Source organism: Argentina silus (assembly GCF_951799395.1).
Source record: "Argentina silus genome assembly, chromosome: 11".
Classification (NCBI taxonomy): Eukaryota; Metazoa; Chordata; class Actinopteri; order Argentiniformes; family Argentinidae; genus Argentina; species Argentina silus.
In genome coordinates this window covers 2,225,909-2,247,955 of record NC_139665.1, presented here as the reverse complement: position 1 = coordinate 2,247,955, position 22,047 = coordinate 2,225,909, and the positions used below count along the sequence as shown (strand labels likewise).

The following is a 22,047-nucleotide window of genomic DNA, read 5'->3' as shown; positions in this document are numbered from 1 at the left end:
AAGGTGCTCGTGCGAGCGCCCTTGTTGAGAGGGTTAGGGTTAGGCTACGGTGTTGCGTTGTTACAAGTTCTCCGAACAGGCTTGTTGATAGAATATGAGGTATGCAGTGTGAGAAATGTGGCTGTAGGCTGTGAACTGTCACTGTGCTGTATCTCTGCTTGGGGAGAAGGCAGGGAGCACGTATGGAAAAGCACAAAGTATAAACAGATTGTATCGCCCCATGGGCATTTTACATTGGGCATAAATGGCCCCTGGTGTGAGCATTGATTATTTTGTCTTATGATGACTGTTGGATAGATGATTCACTTACTTAAATAAATGTATTTGTTGTACGTCGCTTTGGATAAAGGCGTCTGCTAAATGCCATAAATGTAAATGTAAAATATTGTGTACATTGTGTACAAAATATTGTGTACAATACAGTGAACCACGAACCAAACTGATGTTGTACAGACGTCACAATGCAAACACCGGAGCTCTGTAGCTTTTGTAATGTTGTATTGACGTTGTTACGTGGTGGTTGTTGATTAGTCACATGTTGGTTGGAATTAACGGTTTATTAGACATTGTTAGGCGATAGTTATTATTCAACATTGACTTAAGGTTGTCATTTGATACTCATCATCCAACGTTACAGATTATGATACAGGACATGATTGCACATAGGTTGAAAATGAATGTTTTGTTAACATTGGCAGTTGACGGTCAGCTTCAGACCATCTAACAGTTGAAAATAATAGTTTTAAAAAATGTTGCCTATTTATGTAAATACAACGTTAAAAGTCTAACATTGATGTACCTGTAACGTGAGCTTCCTAACTCAATTAATACTTCAGCACAAAAAAAAGTTTGATCTGTTCTAGTCCCCCCCCGCCCCCCATGTTTCACTTATCTGAGAAATTATATATGTGTCATTGATATGATGCCATCTTTTACAGGATTACATTTAGCATTTTACATAAGACCTTACTTTGCCTTCCTTTATGCTCCACCAGGTCAGTGCAGGTTTCAAATGACACCCTCATGACTAGATTTTTGGAAGACCCTGCATCTTGCACTATAAATCGGCCTGAGCTCCGTTATCTGTTATCTAGTGTTTCAATTAAGCTAATCTGCACTCTAAACATTGATTTAATTGACTTCTACAGATGTATTTCAACAGCTTCTGCGTTTTCTGCATAGTTGTCTAATGTTGGTGGGGTCTACTTTCTATTACATAATGAGGATCCTCCAAGTGTGGTAAAAATGTATGAGTATATTTACGTGTGATCTTTGCCAACGTGTGATCTTTGCCAACGTGTGATCTTTGCCAACGTGTGATCTTTGCCAATCAAATGCATCACACTTAAAAGTTACTTCAACATCAACCAGCTGATGCTAGCTGGCTAGCAATGCTATCAGTCAATCGTAATGGCAGTTTGCATGTTAAGTCATATTTTCAGCATCCGTGGCGGCAATGTTCTTAGTGACAACCAAAACAACACAGCAGGCTATGGATGAAATACAATCAGTGTCAGGTATAAGAGAACAGAGAGGATCATGTTGAGCTCATTTAGCTGGGTGTCAATGGCAGGTCTGTATGTGAGCGGGACCACACCTGAGCGGGACCACACCTGAGCAGGGCCGCCCTGTCTGCTATCAGTTTCCAGTAGTGGTATGAATGCAAACACTGCCTTAGTGAGATGTCATTTAGCGGACTGGTTTAATTATTTATGACTTTCTGTTTTACAGGACATGAGAATTGCTTTGAGCAGTTGGTGGAAGTAAAATCTATATATAGGCCTGAGACTCAGCCTTTGAATCTTCTCTGAATTGTTGTTATTATAATGTTATCACATGTTGCATACTGAGAGCCTATATCAAAGCTGTAAACAACATTATGCATTAATAATAATGCTATGTTTCATTCATAAGATTTATTCAATGCAGCCTTTTGTGTCACATTACAGTTGACATCCGCAGCATGTTTCAGACCGTTTATCAATGGCTGCAGAGGCTGTTTTGTTCAGCAAATGTTGTGAACATAGCAATTTCTTCTGCTCTAGATAGTATCACACTCGCCACTTACATTCGCCATCAAAGACATGCTGAGAGCCAGCAAGCCAAAGGTTAGTGGATGTCAGCGCACACAAAGACCCCCAAGCCCATCTGTACTAAATGTCATAGAAAAGACCTATTAAACCAATGGGTTACCATCAGAGCTTTTTACAACAGTGTCATTCAAAAACCGACACACTCCAGCTGAAATAACCCTGTGCTATTCAGCAATAATCATTATCATCTTCTGTAATCTTATTTAGTGTGTATTTAGTAATGCTTGTTCTGGAGGTATTTTTAGCTTTGGGATTTATGCTCCAGTGTTTTGCAAATGCAGATGTTCCAGTCAAACGTATTTAACATTGGTGAACATGTGCAGGCTGAGTCAGGACGGTCGGCAGCCCGTCCCTGCAGTATGCACAAGCTGCTCAGGTCAGCTGTGGCTTTATATCACAGATGCATTCCATTGCACTTAGATTGCTTAATGAGACATTATTTTTCGTGGTTCTTTAGGGGAGTCACACAATACAATCTGGCAGCCTGGAGCGTTTGCCATCTCCCAGAATAGGGACATGGCAAAACAAGCTGTGATGCTGAGAGTCATTCGCTCATGTTGATCTATTCTCTATACATATATCTATTACCTCAATTAGATTATTGTTCATTCCTGTTGTGAAATTCCGGGCAGCGTCTTCTTGCCAGGCCTGTACAAAACAAAGCAAATGAATTCAGTGATGACAACACTGAGAGTTTGCAGTATGAAGAGAACAATAATGTGGGAATTAGCTGGATTCTGGAACACATAAAAGGACCTTGGATTTGAAATATCCTCTACATTGACCTACAGTGTTTTTTTCTTGGCAGTAACACTGAAATGATCACAGCTCTTTGAATCACTTTGTTATTAAGCCAAACCTTTAGGCAAAACAACGTGCAGTGTCATAACACTATGGTCATTAATTATTAAAAACGAAGGACAAAGCAGGTTTAAAATAGTCCACTCAATGGCCACCAGGTAGCATTACACAATTAGCATTCTATAATATTTGAGCAAGAGAAATTCAGCCAGAATATTCACTGTCCCAATGGAATATTGTCCCTGTACATGGCCTTATAGTCAACACTGAAGAGGGCATTCTGCTCATTAATCATTATATGTGCTCAGGCACTTTTTGCACATGCACATAACCAATACTGGCCTGTACCGTAAGCCAATTAAAATATTCAGCCAGGACTTTGATTGGTTCATTCCATTGACTGATGGAAAGCTTGATTGATTATGTTCCCCACCCCCTCTTCTCATAACACACACACACACACACGCACGCACACACACACACACACACACACACACGCACACACACACACACGCACACACACACACACACACACACACACACACACACACACACACGCACACACACACACACGCACACACACACACACCCAACCTACTACTAAAAGAGGTTGTGTTACATGCGTTGGAGGGGTAGACATGATGGAACCTGATCTGATGTGATGGTCAGGGACACAGTTGAGGTTCCATGAAGGTATGGGACATAGAAATGAAATGAAGACACTGAGCCAACATCTCCCCCACCACTCACAAATAAATACACAATTTTACACGTACAAAACGCTTTACACAATTATGCACAAATCAGAGAAACACCACGCACAAACAATTGCCTAATATCACATGCACTCGCCATAATATTGAAACGCACGCACGTACACACGTACACACAGGCACACACACACACACATCTGAGCATTTGAGTTTGAGCTGAATACCAATTGGTCTCCCTCCCTCTGTCTGCCTGCCTTGCTTGTTGGTGGAGCCAACTCAGGACGTAATGTTCTACTGCAGTGTTGTACTCTGCTATGGGCTGGTTGCCAGACCATTATATGCCAGTTAAAACATCAAGACCCCTCCTACATGTAATCCTCCTGGCTTCTGCAGAGGCATCCTGAGGGCTATGATCTGCAATGAAGACCACAAGGCCCCCTCTCTCAGTGGGTTTATTATAAGTGTCACTTTAAAGTAGCAATGTGCATCAAAATATTAAAAATGCCCAAAAATGATATATTTTGATATATGTATGTACCAAACGGGCAATGAGTGAAAACGCACATAACGCGTCTGGAAGTTTCTGAATTCGCAGAATATTGAGTAAGTTACAGAACATAGACAAATGAAGGAAAAGGAGAGGTTACAAATGTAACCCAGGTTCTCTGAAGGAGAAACCCTATTCAATCATTCCTGTACAGGCTGAGGACGCTTGCAAGCAAGTAGCCCTGCCTACTGCCTGGCTCTGTAAAGGTCGCCACAAGTGCTCCCATCGTATCCAGTGAACCATCCTTCACAAGCTCAGCATGAGAGAAGCAACGAGGTGAAGGTGTCCCTCGTCTCCTTCAGAGAACCTGGGTTACAGAACCTGGGTTACAGAACCTGGGTTACAGGACATTGGGTTACAGAACCTGGGTTACAGAACCTGGGTTACAGGACATTGGGTTACAGAACCTGGGTTACAGGACATTGGGTTACAGGACATTGGGTTACAGAACCTGGGTTACAGGACATTGGGTTACAGAACCTGGGTTACAGAACCTGGGTTACAGAACCTGGGTTACAGAACCTGGGTTACAGGACATTGGGTTACAGAACCTGGGTTACAGGACATTGGGTTACAGAACCTGGGTTACAGGACATTGGGTTACAGGACATTGGGTTACAGAACCTGGGTTACAGAACCTGGGTTACAGGACATTGGGTTACAGAACCTGGGTTACAGGACATTGGGTTACAGAACCTGGGTTACAGGACATTGGGTTACAGGACATTGGGTTACAGAACCTGGGTTACAGGACATTGGGTTACAGGACATTGGGTTACAGAACCTGGGTTACAGGACATTCGCAACCTCTAGTTCTCTTTCAGTCGACTCTGTTCGACCCCTCAATATGGGGAGTTCATTAACACGCAGAGCACATACTGGACAGAGGGTGTTCATACATTCCTGCTCCGGAGAGGAGAAGGGAGGGGAATGAAAAGGCAGCTTGGCTGCAGTACGCCATGGAGAGGATTACGGGAATGAACACAGTAGTAGGACGTAACCTAACGTTAGTGTTGACGGGGGCAAACTGAGTACATGAAGGACCAATGGACCGAAGCACGCACGTCACTCACAGCTTTGCCTCGGCCAGCATGACTGACAATGCGGTCTTATAAGACAACATCCTTACATGGACGGTCTGAAGAGGGTTGAAGCAGTCACTAGGGCGTGCTTCAAGAACCAGGGACCGGTCCCACGAGGGGACACTCTGTCTGGTGACCCACAGGGAGGGGTCGAACCAAGAGAATCCAGGAAAACCAATGTAGCATGCTAAAAACTTTTGTTGAGGCATTACATAAAAACGTAACGTTTTATATTGCAATATAATCCATAAATAAACAAGTGTACAGTAAACATGTCGTCCCCCACGGCCAATCAGTGTAATTTCGGAATTTCTGTTCGTTTACTACAGCGCCCTCCTTAGGCCAGTCAGTGTCATGGCAAGACATATCATTCACCCAAGTTTGGTTGGAGTGGTGTCTGAGACGTTGCGTGTGACATATGAACATACAAATGTACAGTACGAACGGACTGAGACCGACTCACAGTCATTGTGGGGGACAGTTAGTGTAGAGTAGAGTTAGTCCAAACAAAACACCCTTCTCAGGTGTGTGTGTGTGTGTGCGTGTGTGTGCGTGTGCGTGTGCGTGTGCGTGTGTGTGCGTGCATATGCGTGCGTGCGCACGCTTATGTGAGTTTGTTTCAGACATTGTTCTACATTCTATTCTATTACTCCATTCAAAACGTTCTCAATTCTCATATCGCCTGACTGCTCCTCTTTCATGTCTTCCTGCGTTGTATTATTGACAAAGAGTGAAGCAACAATCACACTGTACTCATGAGATGTGAGCACACTTGATGTCCCAGCTGGGAACGGGATTTGACTGGTGTGGTTGATGGATGCAACTGCACTGTATACATTACTATGTATTCAATACAAAACATTATTTGGGGCTTAGATATTTTGCTGAGTTGTTGATAGCCAAAAAGACAGGAAATTCAATTGAGCACCATCACTCAGAATCTGACCTATGCGTTGACATTGATTTTTCTGATCACTCAGTTTTGACTCCTGCTACAGTAGCTTTGTTGGACCATTGTATTTCAAACAACATAGGTTACATTCAGCACTGGGCCCGTTGTTTAGGATTACACACTCAAACAGCCTAAGACTTACTCTTCAGAGAGGTAATAGAGCCTCTAGTGGAACGCTTTCAGAGGAATAGTCTATTTAGATTTGCATTTGCTATATATTTCGCTGCCAAAATTGCACCATATGGAAAGCTAACAAAAACCTCATATTGGTGGACCTCCTTGAGATAGCAATAGCACTATTAGGAACATACATGGGATTCTATTTCGCATATTACTTTTGTCACCTCTGTTCCTGATACTCCACTTGCCAGGTTTTTCAGAACATTTCAGAGTTTGCTTCTGTCCGTCAGCAGCCTGGTGCTGCGGTGGCAGTGTGTCCCATTCACACCAAAGGAATGGCACGGGCATTGCTATAAACATGATACTGGCATTGCGATGCACCAGTCGCAAATAATGTCACACTGAACGTACAGTAAACATTTGCGATGCAAAGACCCAGGCTACACCTTAGGTGTGAATGGTACCGACCCATTCAATTGCAGGATAGAACTGTTGGTGTGAATGGGAACGAAGCAGAACCCTCCCAGGCAATAACCCACTAAATTCCAAGGTAACTCTGTGTGGATAGGACTCACGACTGCTGGTCAGTGTTGCAGCTGAGAATGGGAGAGAATGGGTGAGAATGGGAGAGAATGGGAGAGAATGGGAGAGAATGGGTGAGAATGGGAGAGAATGGGAGAGAATGGGAGAGAATGGGAGAGAATGGGAGAGAATGGGTGAGAATGGGTGAGAATGGGAGAGAATAGGAGAGAATGGGAGAGAATGGGTGAGAATGGGTGAGAATGGGAGAGAATGGGAGAGAATGGGTGAGAATGGGTGAGAGCGGGTGTGGAAACGGAAGACAATAACATAGCAAACAAAGTGTGCAGTAAACATGTGGTCACAAATGATGCCGCCTGCTCCCCTCTGTGAAAGGAGACTGATGGAATGAAGCCTGTGACTGAAGCAATATGTTTATTCATAAACTTTTATGAATAAAACAAAGTTTGTGTGGTTGTCTCTGTTTTACAGTGCTGTGTCCCCGTTGTGCACAGGGAGGGTTTTCTCTTGGTACGATCACCTACTGTGACCAAACCTTCTGTGACTTCATTCTACTGATATAAAGCAAAATATTTGCACAGGCAAATTATTTGGTTACAAATGCAACTGGCTATAAACCTGGGTTACACAACTCTGGTTTTCATATTGATATAGGAAAGTGTCAATATTAAATGATGCTGCATAACAGACTTCACTCACAAAATATTATTCTAAATTTGTTGGGCTATAGGCCTACTGCATTAGGCTACACTCCTACAGCTGCAGACTGAAAAGTCACCGGAACCTGTAATGCTTATTTCATCTGTTTATCAGTCTTGCTTCTCACAGCTTCGGGTTGATTTCTCAAAATTCCCAAAATTTGTTCAGCTATATGCCTCCTGCATAAGACTACACTCCTAGCTCTCCACTTTGCACCAGATGATGAAGTTTTTAATGATGATTTCTTTTAGGGAAGAAAGTGTGCGATATCATATTGTAGCTAGCAGTACATAATGATCGAGCTACACATTTCCCAGACAGTGAGTGAGCTGAGAACAGATGTGAATATGATGTGATGATGATATGAATGTGATTGGATCTTTATGAAATTTGGCCTATATTTAGCCTGTCACCACTCGAGCAGACGTGCCAAATGGCTTTGAGACATATTCAGTAACGTCGGAGAAATTATGATCGGCATAAACAGCCTATGCAACGCCCTCGGCATTTAAAATATAGACTTTTCATTTTTATTTCCCAGTTTAGGCACATACATCGCACAGAGCCTTTCGCAGAGCCGTGGCTGAAATGGAATACAGATAAGAGCATTGTGAGTCTTGTGGGAGTGGAGGGCTGAAGCTGGCCAAGGCTGAGCTGAGGACCAGGAAGGCACAGGCTCCAGGGATAGAAGAGTACTCCAGAGAGAGAGAGAGAGAGAGAGAGAGAGAGAGAGAGAGAGAGATGGGTGAAAGAGAGAGAGAGAGAGAGAGAGAGAGAGAGAGATGGGTGAAAGAGAGAGAGAGAGAGAGAGAGATGGGTGAAAGAGAGAGAGATACAGAGAGAGAGAGAGAGAGAGAGAGAGATACAGAGAGAGAGAGAGAGAGATACAGAGAGAGAGAGAGAGAGAGAGAGATGATTGAGTAATAAGGAGAAGGTTCAGGTTGTGTGGTTCCACAGCAGTGGTACAGTAGCAGCTTTCTGACTCTCCACTGTTATAGTCCAAGCTCATGTATCTGAGTGATTGCAGTGTCCATAGTGCTGGCAGGTTTAAGGCTGCTTGTGGTGCTGAAAGGAGAGCTGAATGGACACGTATCCACGGCAAGACATCAAATATCCAGCAGACTCTTGTCATTTGTCATTTTGACTCTGTGAATCAAGCTCACGTTGCATGAAGGACAGGTTGCCACGTAAAAGGCTTGCAGTTCCTTTACAGTACGGTCCTCAGCATGGCCAGCTCTCCCTCATATATAGATTTTCTCTGGGCCTCAGTGTTGATGGGTTATGTAAAGCATCGCTGTGAGAGCTGAAACATGTTGTCCTTCTGAAAGCATGGGGTATAAATAGGGAGCACTTTGAAAGACATGGAATAATGTATCATTTATGACTCCCTGAAGCACAGACCCAAGAAAGAGGACTCTCCAGCGGGCTTGTGGAAAAGGTCACAGGATGCGTCGAATCACAAGGCGTGAATGGTATTGTGACCATAGCATTAAAATGGGTAGTGTACAACCCCAACATCCACATTTGTGGATTATTTTGGAACGCTGGATAAATTGATTCTTGCCTACCACATGGTCTCATAGTGGCATTTTTTTTTTTTCAATACACAGTTTAACAATTTGGATTACGTAACGTCACCATTATGACGGGTCCATGTGGAATTGCATGTACATTCTACCATTTCTATTTCTATGCATAGACCTACATATATAGAGCAGTGTGGAAAGTGGGGAGGAAGAGACACCTGACAGAGTGTTTAGGTTGTCCGCAGGGACCAGTGCAGGAGTGACTTCTGACCTCTACTGTGGAGCCAATGTTTTTATGGCCATTTCTATAATTCACGGCAGAGAGCTGGACCTTCGTTGAGGGACTCTGTTGGCTTGTTGGGATATAATATCCTTAAAGGAACGATTCACTGTGATAGCAACAGCGTATATGTTGCTAAATCAACCCAGTCTCGAAATTATTACATTCGGGGGGACCGTTTCTGCAGACGAAAGAACACAATCTGTTTGGTGCTCTGTGGCTCAGTTGGTACAGCATGGCAGTAACAACGCTTAGGCTGGGGGTTCTTAGTATAAGAACAGTTGTCTTCATAAGTTCATTATTACATTTACCTTACAAGTATTAAATAAAGTACTGGAATCCAACTGTGTCCCCCGTCAGTCTTGGTTTCTGTTTATCAAGATGAATGTTGGTGAAACTATTATAGAGCTGGTTGAAGTTTATTCTGTGGCATCTAAAACCTTTCATTTGTATTTGAACACATGCAACAAAGAACTATAATTGCATCTTTCATTTCCAAGTAATTTCAGATTTTATATGTCATTTTATCATCTACAATTGATCATGATGACAGCTATGGTAGCTAAGTTCACAAGGGACAGCGAACTGATATTCAGCAATAATGAACAATAAGCCGTTTGTTATTATTTTTCAGTGGTTTGTTATCTAATTGGCCTACACTTGAATACACACTCTGATGGCTGTCAGGCAAGCAAAGAAGCTAAACATCAGTCGATTTTATCAATGGCTCAGTTTTGAAATCGGCCATGTATGATAGACGTTTTCGCGATTTAAAAGTCATTCTCATATTTATTTCAAGTGGAGTGAGAGCGGCTTCATCACGATGTTATGTCATACTGGCTGGATTTCTGTCTGTGTGAATATCAAGAATAACTTAAGTGCGATTGCATGGATGTTCTGTGCCACAGAAGCTATGTGAATCCTGCTGAACAAGGGACACCTTTTTAGCAAATGAATAATAGAAAATATATATTTTTTTTTTTAGGAAGTTAAAAGGATAGCCTATGCAATACGCCACGTTTTTCAAAAAAGGTCCTATTTCATCAATGAGATCTTAGAATGAACCGTTCAATGGAAACGCATTCAACTTAGTTCCAAGTGCATGGGTTCAAAACTAGTCACTGTGCTCCCATAGTGTGCAGGCATGTTGTTCCTTTTCAATGTGTATCGTCTCTCGTTCCCAAAAGCTTTCGTGTTGTTTCCTCAAGAGGCTAGGCTCCTCTTTATGACCCAAGTACACTCTTACAGTTGAGTATTCCTCCGCCCTCCATTCCACACGGACTTAGGTGGAAGTGGAATTAGCTTAGTTGTTCCTTAGAGTGTAAGAGGGGAGGCGGGGGGTGCGGGGAGGGGTTACAGTATCTCTGTTTAGCATTGTGCTAATGGAGGCTAAAGCATCTTGGAAAAGCTCTTAGCTTTGTGCAAGTTGAATGGGTCAGGTTAGAGGTCCTGGTGGTGGGGAGGAGGAAGAGAAAGGGTTCTCAGAGAAAGCACCCTCCTCCAGATAAAGCACCCTCCTCCAGAGAAAGCACCCTCCTCCAGAGAAAGCACCTTCCTCCAGAGAAAGCACCCTCCTCCAGATAAAGCACCCTCCTCCAGATAAAGCACCTTCCTCCAGAGAAAGCACCCTCCTCCAGAGAAAGCACCCTCCTCCAGAGAAAGCACCCTCCTCCAGAGAAAGCACCCTCCTCCCTGTATCTCTTCCTGCCCGTGTGCCCGTGCTCGCTGGGGCATGGTGACTGAGTGGCCGGAGCAGAGCATGCTACTGTGTCGGGAGCCTGCTAGCACTAACCGCATGAGATTTACCGTGCTTGACAAGAATACAACTCTCTGGACCAAGCGCTAATTGATGTGATTATCATACTGTGGCTGACAGTACTGTGACACAAGATTAGTATTGGAGGACAGGGAGCACTCAGAGGAAGGAAAGATAATTGCATGTTACGCACTCTCTTTACAGAAACACAGCAATACAGGGCTCCAACCTTGTAGAAAACCTTCCTGCTTCAACAAAGATGTTTTTGGGTGGACAGCAGAGTGTTCAAGACACATGATCTGAAAGCTCCTTTTCAAATACATGTACTGTATATGTAGCAGACATTGTTTTGCCGATCTGTGCTTGCACCAAGTAATATTATCTTAGACCAAAAAACTGATGCTGGCTCCAAGAGTCTTGAGTTGCATTGACCTCTCGCTTTCTCACTCACTCACTCACTCACTCATTCACTCACTCACTCACTCACTCACTCACTCACTCATTCACTCCCTCACTCATTCACTCACTCACCTTGATTGTGATCTGATTGTGTTACGCTTGTTTCAAATCTTTCACTAACCTGTCAGAAGAAACACTGACTCAGTGGGGACCTGTTAGGGTATGTTTGTCTACTGCTGAAGAACAGACAGTCCAACACCAAGACAACCACTTAGAGTAAGTCATATTACCTTTACACTTAGCTTCACACTGGATGAGCATTTATGTGACCATTCATTTCAAAGTATAATAAGTTAAAAGTGTTGAAAGAGATAATTGCATAGATCAATAGATCATACAGTAGTACCGTATTTCTTTCCATTCACTTCCTGTTTTTGTTCCTTCTGGAGTTGAATAAGAGTTATTGACTCAGAGAGTTAAGTGAATATACCATTGTGGTTTTACAGTACATGAAGCAAAAGTTTTTTGAGAAATTACAAAATCTATACCTTTGAAAGTAAAAATGCTTTCAGCAAAAGAACATTTCACTCATCCATCATTGATTGCAGGCCACAGTAAATCAATGGCTTTTTCACCATAGCAACGTGCAGCTGCTATACAGTAGCTGTATAGTTTGATGATGATGATGATGATCATCATCATCATCATTCTCATCCTACTGATTACTTGAATGTCTCATCTCTCAGCTTTATCCTACAGAAAAAATCTCCTTTCAGAGACAACGATTTTCATCTGTCTTTCTACTCTGAATAACATCATCAGTTCTAAAACAGTTAGACAAAGGTAGAAATAGAGGTTCCCCTGTTACAACTTGTCCCCCCCCCATCTGCTTACTGCTATGTGACATAAGATCACAGTGGCATTTTTCATACACTCCCTTCCTCAAATCCTCTTACACACACACACAGTGTGGATTTGTTTTTGCTCTGATGAGGAGGATTAGGAGACAAAGGAGCGGAGGCCTCATTCTGAATCTGCCACAGCAGTTTAGTTCAGACCAAAGTCCTTCAGCACAATGAGACTCACGCCGAGACACAAGCGTGCCGCCTGGATTTCGAGAATCCCAAAGCCGTGGTGTTACAATGGCCTCACGTTTCTCACTGATAGCTTTATTTAGTCTCTAGAGACATTATCAGGGTCATTTCTGTGTTTGCAGGGTTTTTTTTTATGCAGGTTTTATTCTAACTACTACGGCTCCTGGATTCAGTGAAAACCCCTGTTCTTATTGTTAGAGCAAGGCTCAGGAAACAGTTCTGATTGTACCACATATGTTAATGTTTGGGTGCCTCACCTACATACACAGTGCACTGTACCATGTCCATGTGAGGCTGAGTGTACTGCTGTGTGAAACATCACTCCAAGTTGTCACATGTTCCACGTCTGTTCCCTGGCTGTGTGTGTTGTCACATGTTCCACGTCTGTTCCCTGGCTGTGTGTGTTGTCACATGTTCCACGTCTGTTCCCTGGCTGTGTGTGTTGTCACAGAAATGTCATGACAGTGTTGTTTTTCTCCCTGAGCAGCTCACGGCATGCAAACAGGCTGGAGAGACATGGACTTGAGGCATGATATTATAGCATAACAGCATCATATTTTGTGATTTGATATTATATAATCTATTGGTCAAGAGATACCTGGAATAGAGGAGCGACCATATTGCACTTACTTAAACGTTGGATCAACTGTTTGGGTAAAGTTGCTGGTCGCTGGTCTGTTTGTGTTATTAACTGACTCATGGAGAGAATGACAGAAGTTGTCTAACAGCACAAGCAGACGCAGGGCGACCAGGCTACTAAAGTTGAGTCTGGTACATCCAAGTTTACCCAAATAGAGGATGTCACTTTTTGCGTTGTCAATACAAAACCAATTTCCCGGTCTATAAGCACTAGATTGAAGCCTGTTGTGCTTCGTTGTCTCGATTGCATCATTAATTTAATTTACAGTGAGCAATTCAGCTTCTCAGGGTTTCCTGACTGTCTCATGTCTTTGCACTCTTTACACAATCTCATGGGATGACTGCTGCAGCAGCAGCCATTATGTGAGTCCAGCCAATTACGTGAAGTGATGTTATCGTATGCTGCTGCCCACCCAGAGAAATCAAACAAATTGGACTGTATTCCCTGTACAAACCACTCATTCTGTCAGCAACCCATGGCCTCTCTTGCTGATAGGCAAGGCTGTCCAGCAAGGGATGGGTAGGTTCCTCATTGCCAGGGAGGCCAATTCTGTGGTGCTCATCAAATCAAGCATTGATCACATGTTACATTACAGTATCAAACTAACGGCTCCTGTTCCTCTTTTTCAGCCACAAGAACAAATCGTCAGGCTGGCCTCCCCCTTCTGGGTCCTGGGGCACCCTGCAGGGACCCCCGTATGGCTGGGACATGAACTCCTCCAGAGAGGGACGGGAATACTTCAGCAAGTAAGTACCGCCGCCCCCATCATCTACACAGAGCTGAGACCAACCAGGTGTTAAACCCACGCCGCTCACACATCTCAAGACTGTGTGAGCCCACTGAGCTGAAGCTCATAAGCGTAGTTCTCTAAGACACTTCCTGAAAATAGTGCCTAAGCCCAAACCACACTGTGACATGAAAGTGTTTTGAAACCCCCCCCCCTCCCCCCTCCACAAAATAGTGACAACTCAATTGCAAACCATGCCGCGACTAACTAACTACTACTACCACGCTACTAACACGCTACTAACATGTGTTAATGTGTTAATAATTAATGTGAGTGTCATCCTGGTGCCGTCACACACCTTGTTTAACTAAACAGTAGTTCTGCCACTTACTTACTGTATTGTCCTTTTGTCAAATGTCTAAATGAAATGTGTCATAAAAAGCTGAGCAGCTGTAACAGAGCGTGATTATCCGTAACAAACGGCTCCTGACGAGTGGTAGTCAAAGCTGTGCATTCATCAGAGGAGGTTCCTTATGCGCAAGAGTTGTAAGGACAAGTTAGTTCTCTTTTGTCGGGATATTCCAGACACGTCAAATTCCCCAACGTTTTGCATCAACACTATGCCAATGGAATACTGATCCCCCCCCTTGCCCCTTCCTCTCTGTCTGACGGGAATTGCTGCTTCAGTGCTGGCTGTTTTAGAATGCTGATTCACTACACTGATGTGGAATGCGTCCCACACACACACACACGCACGCACGCACGCACGCACGCACGCATGCACACACACACATACACACACACCACACACACACACACACACACACACGCACACACACACCGTCTCATCCTTGAGAAGTGAAGGAGCTCTGAACAGGGAAAGGATGCTGGCTCTCACCGTGATGCTGGCGGTTGTTTTGATCCCGGAGAGAATCAGATGGAGTAACTGGATATGACACGGTGGTGCAGACAGAGACCGTCACAATTGTGTTTCTAGTCAGAAGAAGTAGAAAGATTGGGACAGGTAAATAGAAGAGATTGTTCCCCTAACCTAACCTAATCTAATAGGTGAAGGGGACATTGAAAGGGAGTGTACGTGTCTGTGTGTGAGAGACACACAATGTAAGGTCATTTTGTGTGTGTGCGTGTGCATGTGCGCATATATGCAGGCGTGTGCGTGTGTGTGTGTGTGTGTATGTGTGTGTGTGTGTGTGTGTGTGCGCACGCATGCTAGATTCTGAATATCCATCCCTCTCCCAGTTCATAGGCCTCTGCATGCCCCCCTCCCTCTCTCTCCTCTCTCTTCCATGATGGGGTGGTGGGTCACAGTAAACGTTTGATCTATCTTTATTGTAATCCACAAATACGTGGTTTTAAAACATTCCTTAATGCACATTGATTTTTGTGGCTCATGTCACTGCTGGTTACCCTGCCTCTCTCTTCCTCTCTCTATCTCTGTTGCACCCTCTCCTCTCCCAGTACTGCACCACAGTACTGCATTCTTCCTCTTTTTTTCAGTAGTATTTGGAAACACAAAATATTTTTATCAGATGGTTCTAGATTTCCTGGTCCCTGGTTTCTGTGTATCCGCTACCCGTGGCAGCCTTCTGGCCTCAGATCCCAGTGAACTCTGAACCCTTGCCCGGCCCCAGGAGATTTATCCTGATCGATTTGGCGGGTGGGGAGGCGGTCGGGGGGGGGGGGGGGGGGGGGGGGGTATATCTATTCTCTCTTAGATTTGTGCCAAGAGAGAATAGATATACTGTTCAGTGGAAAGTGGATTCACTCCAAGTGCGGGAATATACTGTATTAAAAGATTGAACTACAACATAGAGGCTTCACATTATTCCAGATCAATGGTCATTGGAACAGAGGGAATATGGACATGGGTATAGAGAGAGTGAACAAATACCATCAGGAACATAACCCTAACCCTAAACAGAATAGACTTTTGTTCCAACAAAATATGCAGCAGTGGGCTCAGATGTAGGAGACCACGCACTTTGACCTCAGAGATCAGGTATGTGATCACATGGCTCAAACCAATGAAGGCTAAAACAGGAGTCACTGGATCAAAGCCACAGTAGCTCTTCTTTCCTCCATTCCAACAGGTGAATACTTCTCTACTATGTAGGGTGTAATCTGAGTATGTGTGAGTGTGTGATCATAGATGTACATGTGTGTGTCTCTCCCCCTCAGTCAAGTGTCCCAGAGCAGCTCTCTGGAGGAGGTGCATCTGGATGGGGTCCAGCTACTTCCCCCCACCCCCCGACTGGTGGAGATGAGACGTGACCCCGTCCTGGGTTTTGGCTTCGTGGCTGGGAGCGAGAAGCCGGTGGTGGTCCGCTCCGTCACTCCTGGTATGTCCCACCAACTACATCTCCCATGACCTCTGTGAAAAGGTTACCCCTACCTTTCCACTATGCCCGTTACCCCCCCCAAACCCTGTCTAATGGGCCTGCTAGCGCTGAATCTCACCCTGCGGTCCCCCTCATTATATATGCGCTCGTCGTAATAACGACAGACAAAGTATTACGGCGCATAATCATGTTACTTTTATTGAAAGTTGTAGCACATCCATATATTGTGTTGGCTAATCTAGCTAATCTAACTGTTACAGTGTGGCGAGACCAGCGTCTCACTTCCTTGTTGACATCTTGAAGTGAAAGACTGCAGTTGCCTCTGGGCGCTACCATCTTAGAGGGGAAGACAATGTGTCTGTCTGAGATCAGTTATGCTTATTGGTAATACTGCAGTACCGAACTTGAATCTACGACCAAGCACTTGCATTGATAGAGTCATATCATTGAAATATTTACCTTAATTATAACCTGTAAGAGAGATATAATGCATTACATGGATTACTGGGGCAACTTACCAGTTGCGGTGGTTTAGTCCAGTCGGGGTGGGGTCCGGACAGGTATATAATCTGTTCATTTGCAGTCTGTCACGAGAAGGGCTAACAGTTTGCGCTAGGCTGTTTATCGAAGTTCCTTTGAGTTCTTTGATTTAAAAGTTGAAATTTCTTTGTTAGACTTGTTATCTTGCTTTTTTTACTTGTGTTAATAAAAATCACACCTCTTGTGAACCTGACATTGACATTGGACCTCCTTCCTTCTCCACAATACACCAACTACAGTGCCTACTAGCCACGAACCCTCCCCTGTCGGTGCCCCTGGCAACACCACAACCCCTAAACCATCAGAAGGTCTCAGAAGATCAACCTTCATGCCAGGACACCTTCTCAGGCTCCCTCCTAGCTTCTGATGTAGAGCTGTAGATGTTGCTATAGAGTCAAAATGACTATTATGTCGTTATCAAACACTTTGCTATATACTGTAAATTACATCCCTTGAGCTGCAGCTGCAGTTGTAGAGAATTATTATGCATTTCAATAATCATAATCATAGAATCTAGCAGAACTAGTGAGGAAGTGACTATTCTGATGCTTTTTGCCCTGGTGAAATGTCATTGGCTGACTAAGTCATTGGCCTGATTAAGTATATAGGCCACTGCCATGGATTAGTTAATTAGCCAATGGCGCTGCCACTCTGAGGAAGTAGGAATACTTGACAATACAATAATCACTTCAATCAATACTCTTATAAAAGTCAAAATTAGAAGTGATACTCATCCATGTTTAGTGAAACTGCAAACTGGGACAACAAGCAAGTGTGTTTTTTTACCAGGAAATAGGAAAGGAAATCAGGAAAGAGAGAGAAGAGATTAGATTTGTGGAGTGTGTGTGCGGCTCCACACTCTCCATGTCTCCTCTCCACTCCTCAGTGACTGTCATCCATCCATTAATTCAGGACAACACTATCACTGGCAAACAGACTTCCCGGGGAAAAATAATTAGAGCGTTCAGAATCTGTGCAGGCGTTGGGAACAAAGCCTGTCTTCATCTGTCTTGTGCCTCTGCAGAGCAAGCGGAGATTCAATTGCCAGTGGCAGCTCATCCTCTCAGAGGCAGAGAGTGTGTGGTACACCTCAGAGGCAGAGAGTGTGTGGTACAGAGAGTGTATGGTACAGAGAGTGTATGGTACAGAGAATGTATGGTACACCTCAGAGGCAGAGAGTGTATGGTACAGAGAGTGTATGGTACAGAGAGTGTATGGTACAGAGAGTGTATGGTACAGAGAGTGTGTGGTACAGAGAGTGTATGGTACAGAGAGTGTATGGTACAGAGAGTGTACGGTACACCTCAGAGGCAGAGAGTGTGTGGTACAGAGAGTGTATGGTACAGAGAGTGTACGGTACACCTCAGAGGCAGAGAGTGTGTGGTACAGAGAGTGTACGGTACACCTCAGAGGCAGAGAGTGTGTGGTACAGAGAGTGTATGGTACAGAGAGTGTATGGTACAGAGAGTGTACGGTACAGAGAGTGTGTGGTACACCTCAGAGGCAGAGAGTGTGTGGTACAGAGAGTGTGTGGTACAGAGAGTGTGTGGTACAGAGAGTGTGTGGTACACCTTGGAATTAAGAGAACAAGACTTTTAGAGATGCAATGCCTGACGCGTGAATTTTCATCAGTGTTCAGCTTTTCCAGAGTGTAATCCAAGAGACCATAGTGCTCCAACTTCTAAGTACATTTACTGTGTGTGTGTGTGTGTGTGTGTGTGTGTGTGTGTGTGTGCGTGTGCGTGCGTGCATGTGCGTGTGTGTGTGTGTGTGTGTCTATTTCCAGGTGGTCCCTCAGAGGGAAGGCTGGTCCCAGGGGATGAAATCATCATGATCAATGATGAGGCTGTCAGTTCAGCGCCCAGGGAGCGAGTCATCGACCTCGTCAGGTAGACCAGTGTGTCTGTCTATTCATGTATTTCGGTCTGACTACCTCTCTGTAAATCTATTAATGTATCTGTCTGTCCATTAGCCATTTCCAAGTGTGGAAAACACACAACTTAATTGTGCTGACAGCTGTTCCCTCTCCTGGTCTCTCAGGGCTTTTCAAGCTCTTTTCAAACCAGACTTTTCCAGCTCTTTTCAAGTTCAAATATTTATGACATTACAAGCAGAGACATTAAAATGTCTTTGGTGACATTGCCTACATGCTTTCCTATTTCGCAAGATTGCTTTCCAAAGTTTGATTTGTGTAAAGTACATTGCTGCAGTCATCAAAAAGGGGCCCTTTGGATGATGAGGGGGACTTTCTCCAAACTATTAATAAAAAATATAAATTAATAAAATAAATGACAAGCAAAATGTTAATCCACACAAATATGTGTGTGTGTGTTTTGTTTTAATGCATTTATCTACGCCAAAAAAAGAGCTTTGCATTTTTGTGATTAGAGTGCTTGATGAGGAAGCATTGAATGCAGTACCAAATTGTTACTGGCAAGATAAAACAAAACTCTGAGAAAATGTCATCCAAAAGAGCTCTGGTGTAATTACATTTCCTCACATTGGGGACACCTGACATTTCATTAAAAATTGAAAAATGAGCCCCAAATGAGGTGTGTGCGTGCGTGCGTGCGTGTGTGCGTGCGTGCGTGCGTGCGTGCCAAAGGCACAACATTGCATTGAAATTATTCACTGTTATTATCATTCAATAAAACTAGTTTTTCTCCGTCAAGGAACTGTAAGGAGTCCATTGTGTTGACTGTTATCCAGCCGTACCCTGTAAGTATCTATTTTTTCAGGTCTGCTGTACAAACTTTCAGGCCCTGGCTTAGTTCCAACTCTAATTTGACCACCAGGCCACTGACCTGCCTCAACACTTCCCTTCTCAGTCTCCCAAGTCAGCGTTCATCAGTGCAGCCAAAAAAGCCAAGCTGAAGTCCAATCCAGTCAAAGTGCGCTTTGCAGAGGAGGTCATCATTAATGGCCAGGTTCCGGTGAGTTATCTGTGGTTGCGATAGTCCAGGGGATAAAATACCTTATTGTTCACGTTTAAATGTGAGCATGAAAATGGGCACACTTGCATAATTGTTTATTAGAATATTCAGTAAACAGTACATGGTCCACGATGCAGTCTGAATGTGTGCTGCGTCCTCCACTGCGTCCTTCACTGCGTCCTTCACTCTGCCTGTGTCCTTTCCCTAGAGCACTGTGAAAGACAACTCTCTCCTCTTCATGCCAAACGTCCTGAAGGTGTACCTGGAGAACGGGCAGACCAAGTCGTTCCGATTCGACAGCAGCACATCCATCAAGGTGCATTTGACAGTTTGGAGGAAATTGAGTACCTGCAGCATTCATAATGACACAGGAGAAATTCTGGACACAATGAGTGCATGGTCTGGTGGCGCGACCTTGAAACTCGCATGGCATGTTAACCTTTGTACGAAACAAGGGGCAACAAGGGGCAAGATAATAGTGTTTATTTTGAAGCTACACATCTGGAGGTCAAAGTGTTATTGTAATGTTGTCTTGTTGTGTGATTACTGTGTGGCAGGACGTTATCATGACCCTGCAAGAGAAACTGTCCATCAAGTGCATCGAACACTTTTCTCTGATGCTGGAGCAGAGGACAGAGGTCTCTGGCAGCAAGCTGGTACTCTTGCATGAGCAGGAGATGCTAACTCAGGTAAGGATTACTGCACTGTAGAGCAGGTATGCTAACAGTCTGCTAACAGGCAGTATGATGACAGACCAGGTAGAAACCACACTAGTTCATTAGAGAGACTGTGTATGGTGATATCTACATCGGCTGTTCACCTAACGAGATTTTGTGCTCTGCAATATGACACAACCCGGTGATTCGAGAGGAGCTGGAGAAAGAGGATCCAAAAATGTAGAATGTATATTAATTTGGTACCCCCAGCCATGTGCACAGCTTAGAGGGAACATTGGCCCCAGCCTTTATCAAGACATGTCGTAACATACAACACTGTACTGAACATGCAGGTCCAGGTCTATGAGTCCCCACACAGATGGATATCTGTTGCTAGTTCAGTTAGTGATCCCATACTACTCCCTCCCTCCCAGCTCGGCCTCCAGTAGATTACAAGACTTCTGGACTAGCACTACCATAATCAGTGAAAGCTTAGCTGTGACAGACAGGCTCCTGCTCTGTATTCAGGAAGCGATGTCAGAACACAGCGTCATTTATCAGGTCCAGCACAGCAGGGGAGACGGCTTTCAACATTTAATGAAGGTGTGAGATCACAGGAGGACACTTTTAATATTCCCCCTGCACAGCCAGCCCCGACTCCACGTTGCTTACGGAGGCAATAATGAATTCATATCTTTCATAAGGGCAAAATGCGTTGTGTAATTGTGTCAAAATGTTTTTTTCAATGCCTAATACCTTACCTTCTGAGCACTGAAGGAAAGGTGGCTGTCAGGCAACTAACCGGTGTACAATCTTTGCATGTCTTCATTAATTCATGTGCCTAGACAGAGGCCAAGAACCTGTCAAATAGATCTAATTCTCCCCGACTTAAATGACGACTCTGTCCTTTGTACTGACCTTGCCAAGCTCTCCGTAGGAATGGAATTGACCCTAATTACCATTTTGTGGAGTTTGACATCATACATAAGGTCTTTAGACCTTTTTTTCTATTTTGACATGTCCTTATGTCATTCACTATAAAAGTACAATGCAGTTAATAGGTCATTCATTATAAAAGTACAATGCAGTTAATAGGTCATTCACTATAAAAGTACAATGCAGTTAATAGGTCATTCACTATAAAAGTACAATGCAGTTAATAGGTCATTCACTATAAAAGTACAATGCAGTTGCAATGTTTCTTCTTTTTAACATGTTTCTTCTCCTTTTCTCTCCCACTCTTTATTTCTCCTCTTTTTTCATTGTCTCAGGTGACACAGAGACCAGGCTCTGACAAGATGAAATGCTTTTTCAGAATCAGCTTTGTCCCAAAGGACCCTGTGGACCTGCTCAGGAGGGATGCGGTGGCTTTTGAATACCTCTTCGTACAGGTGAGCACATCAAAGAGGGGGTAGCCTCATCATGGTATACTACAAGGGCACCAGACCTGTATCCTCATTTGAGCACGTTAATAAATCATCATCATGTATCATCCTGTGCTTTTTGCTGGTAGTCATCGAGTCTGAGGCTCAGAACTCTGGCTTGGCCTTCCTCTACCTGTACAGGAAAGGAACATCCTGTCAAGTGTT

At 43.9% G+C, this 22,047-nt stretch overlaps 1 protein-coding gene across 1 annotated transcript in view; it reads left to right on the top strand.

The window, feature by feature from the left end:
• Positions 1 to 22,047, top strand: part of LOC310811638 (FERM and PDZ domain-containing protein 4-like) — a gene marked incomplete at both ends in the record, with an annotated part of 31,524 nt that overhangs the window by 2,902 nt on the left and 6,575 nt on the right. Inside the window, 8 exons of the mRNA XM_083679866.1 lie at positions 13,872 to 13,988; positions 16,169 to 16,329; positions 18,656 to 18,758; positions 19,542 to 19,587; positions 19,698 to 19,802; positions 20,011 to 20,118; positions 20,360 to 20,491; positions 21,730 to 21,849. Of these exons, the coding sequence (XP_083535992.1) occupies positions 13,872 to 13,988; positions 16,169 to 16,329; positions 18,656 to 18,758; positions 19,542 to 19,587; positions 19,698 to 19,802; positions 20,011 to 20,118; positions 20,360 to 20,491; positions 21,730 to 21,849 (892 nt within the window). The remainder of the gene's footprint in view (positions 1 to 13,871; positions 13,989 to 16,168; positions 16,330 to 18,655; positions 18,759 to 19,541; positions 19,588 to 19,697; positions 19,803 to 20,010; positions 20,119 to 20,359; positions 20,492 to 21,729; positions 21,850 to 22,047) is intronic.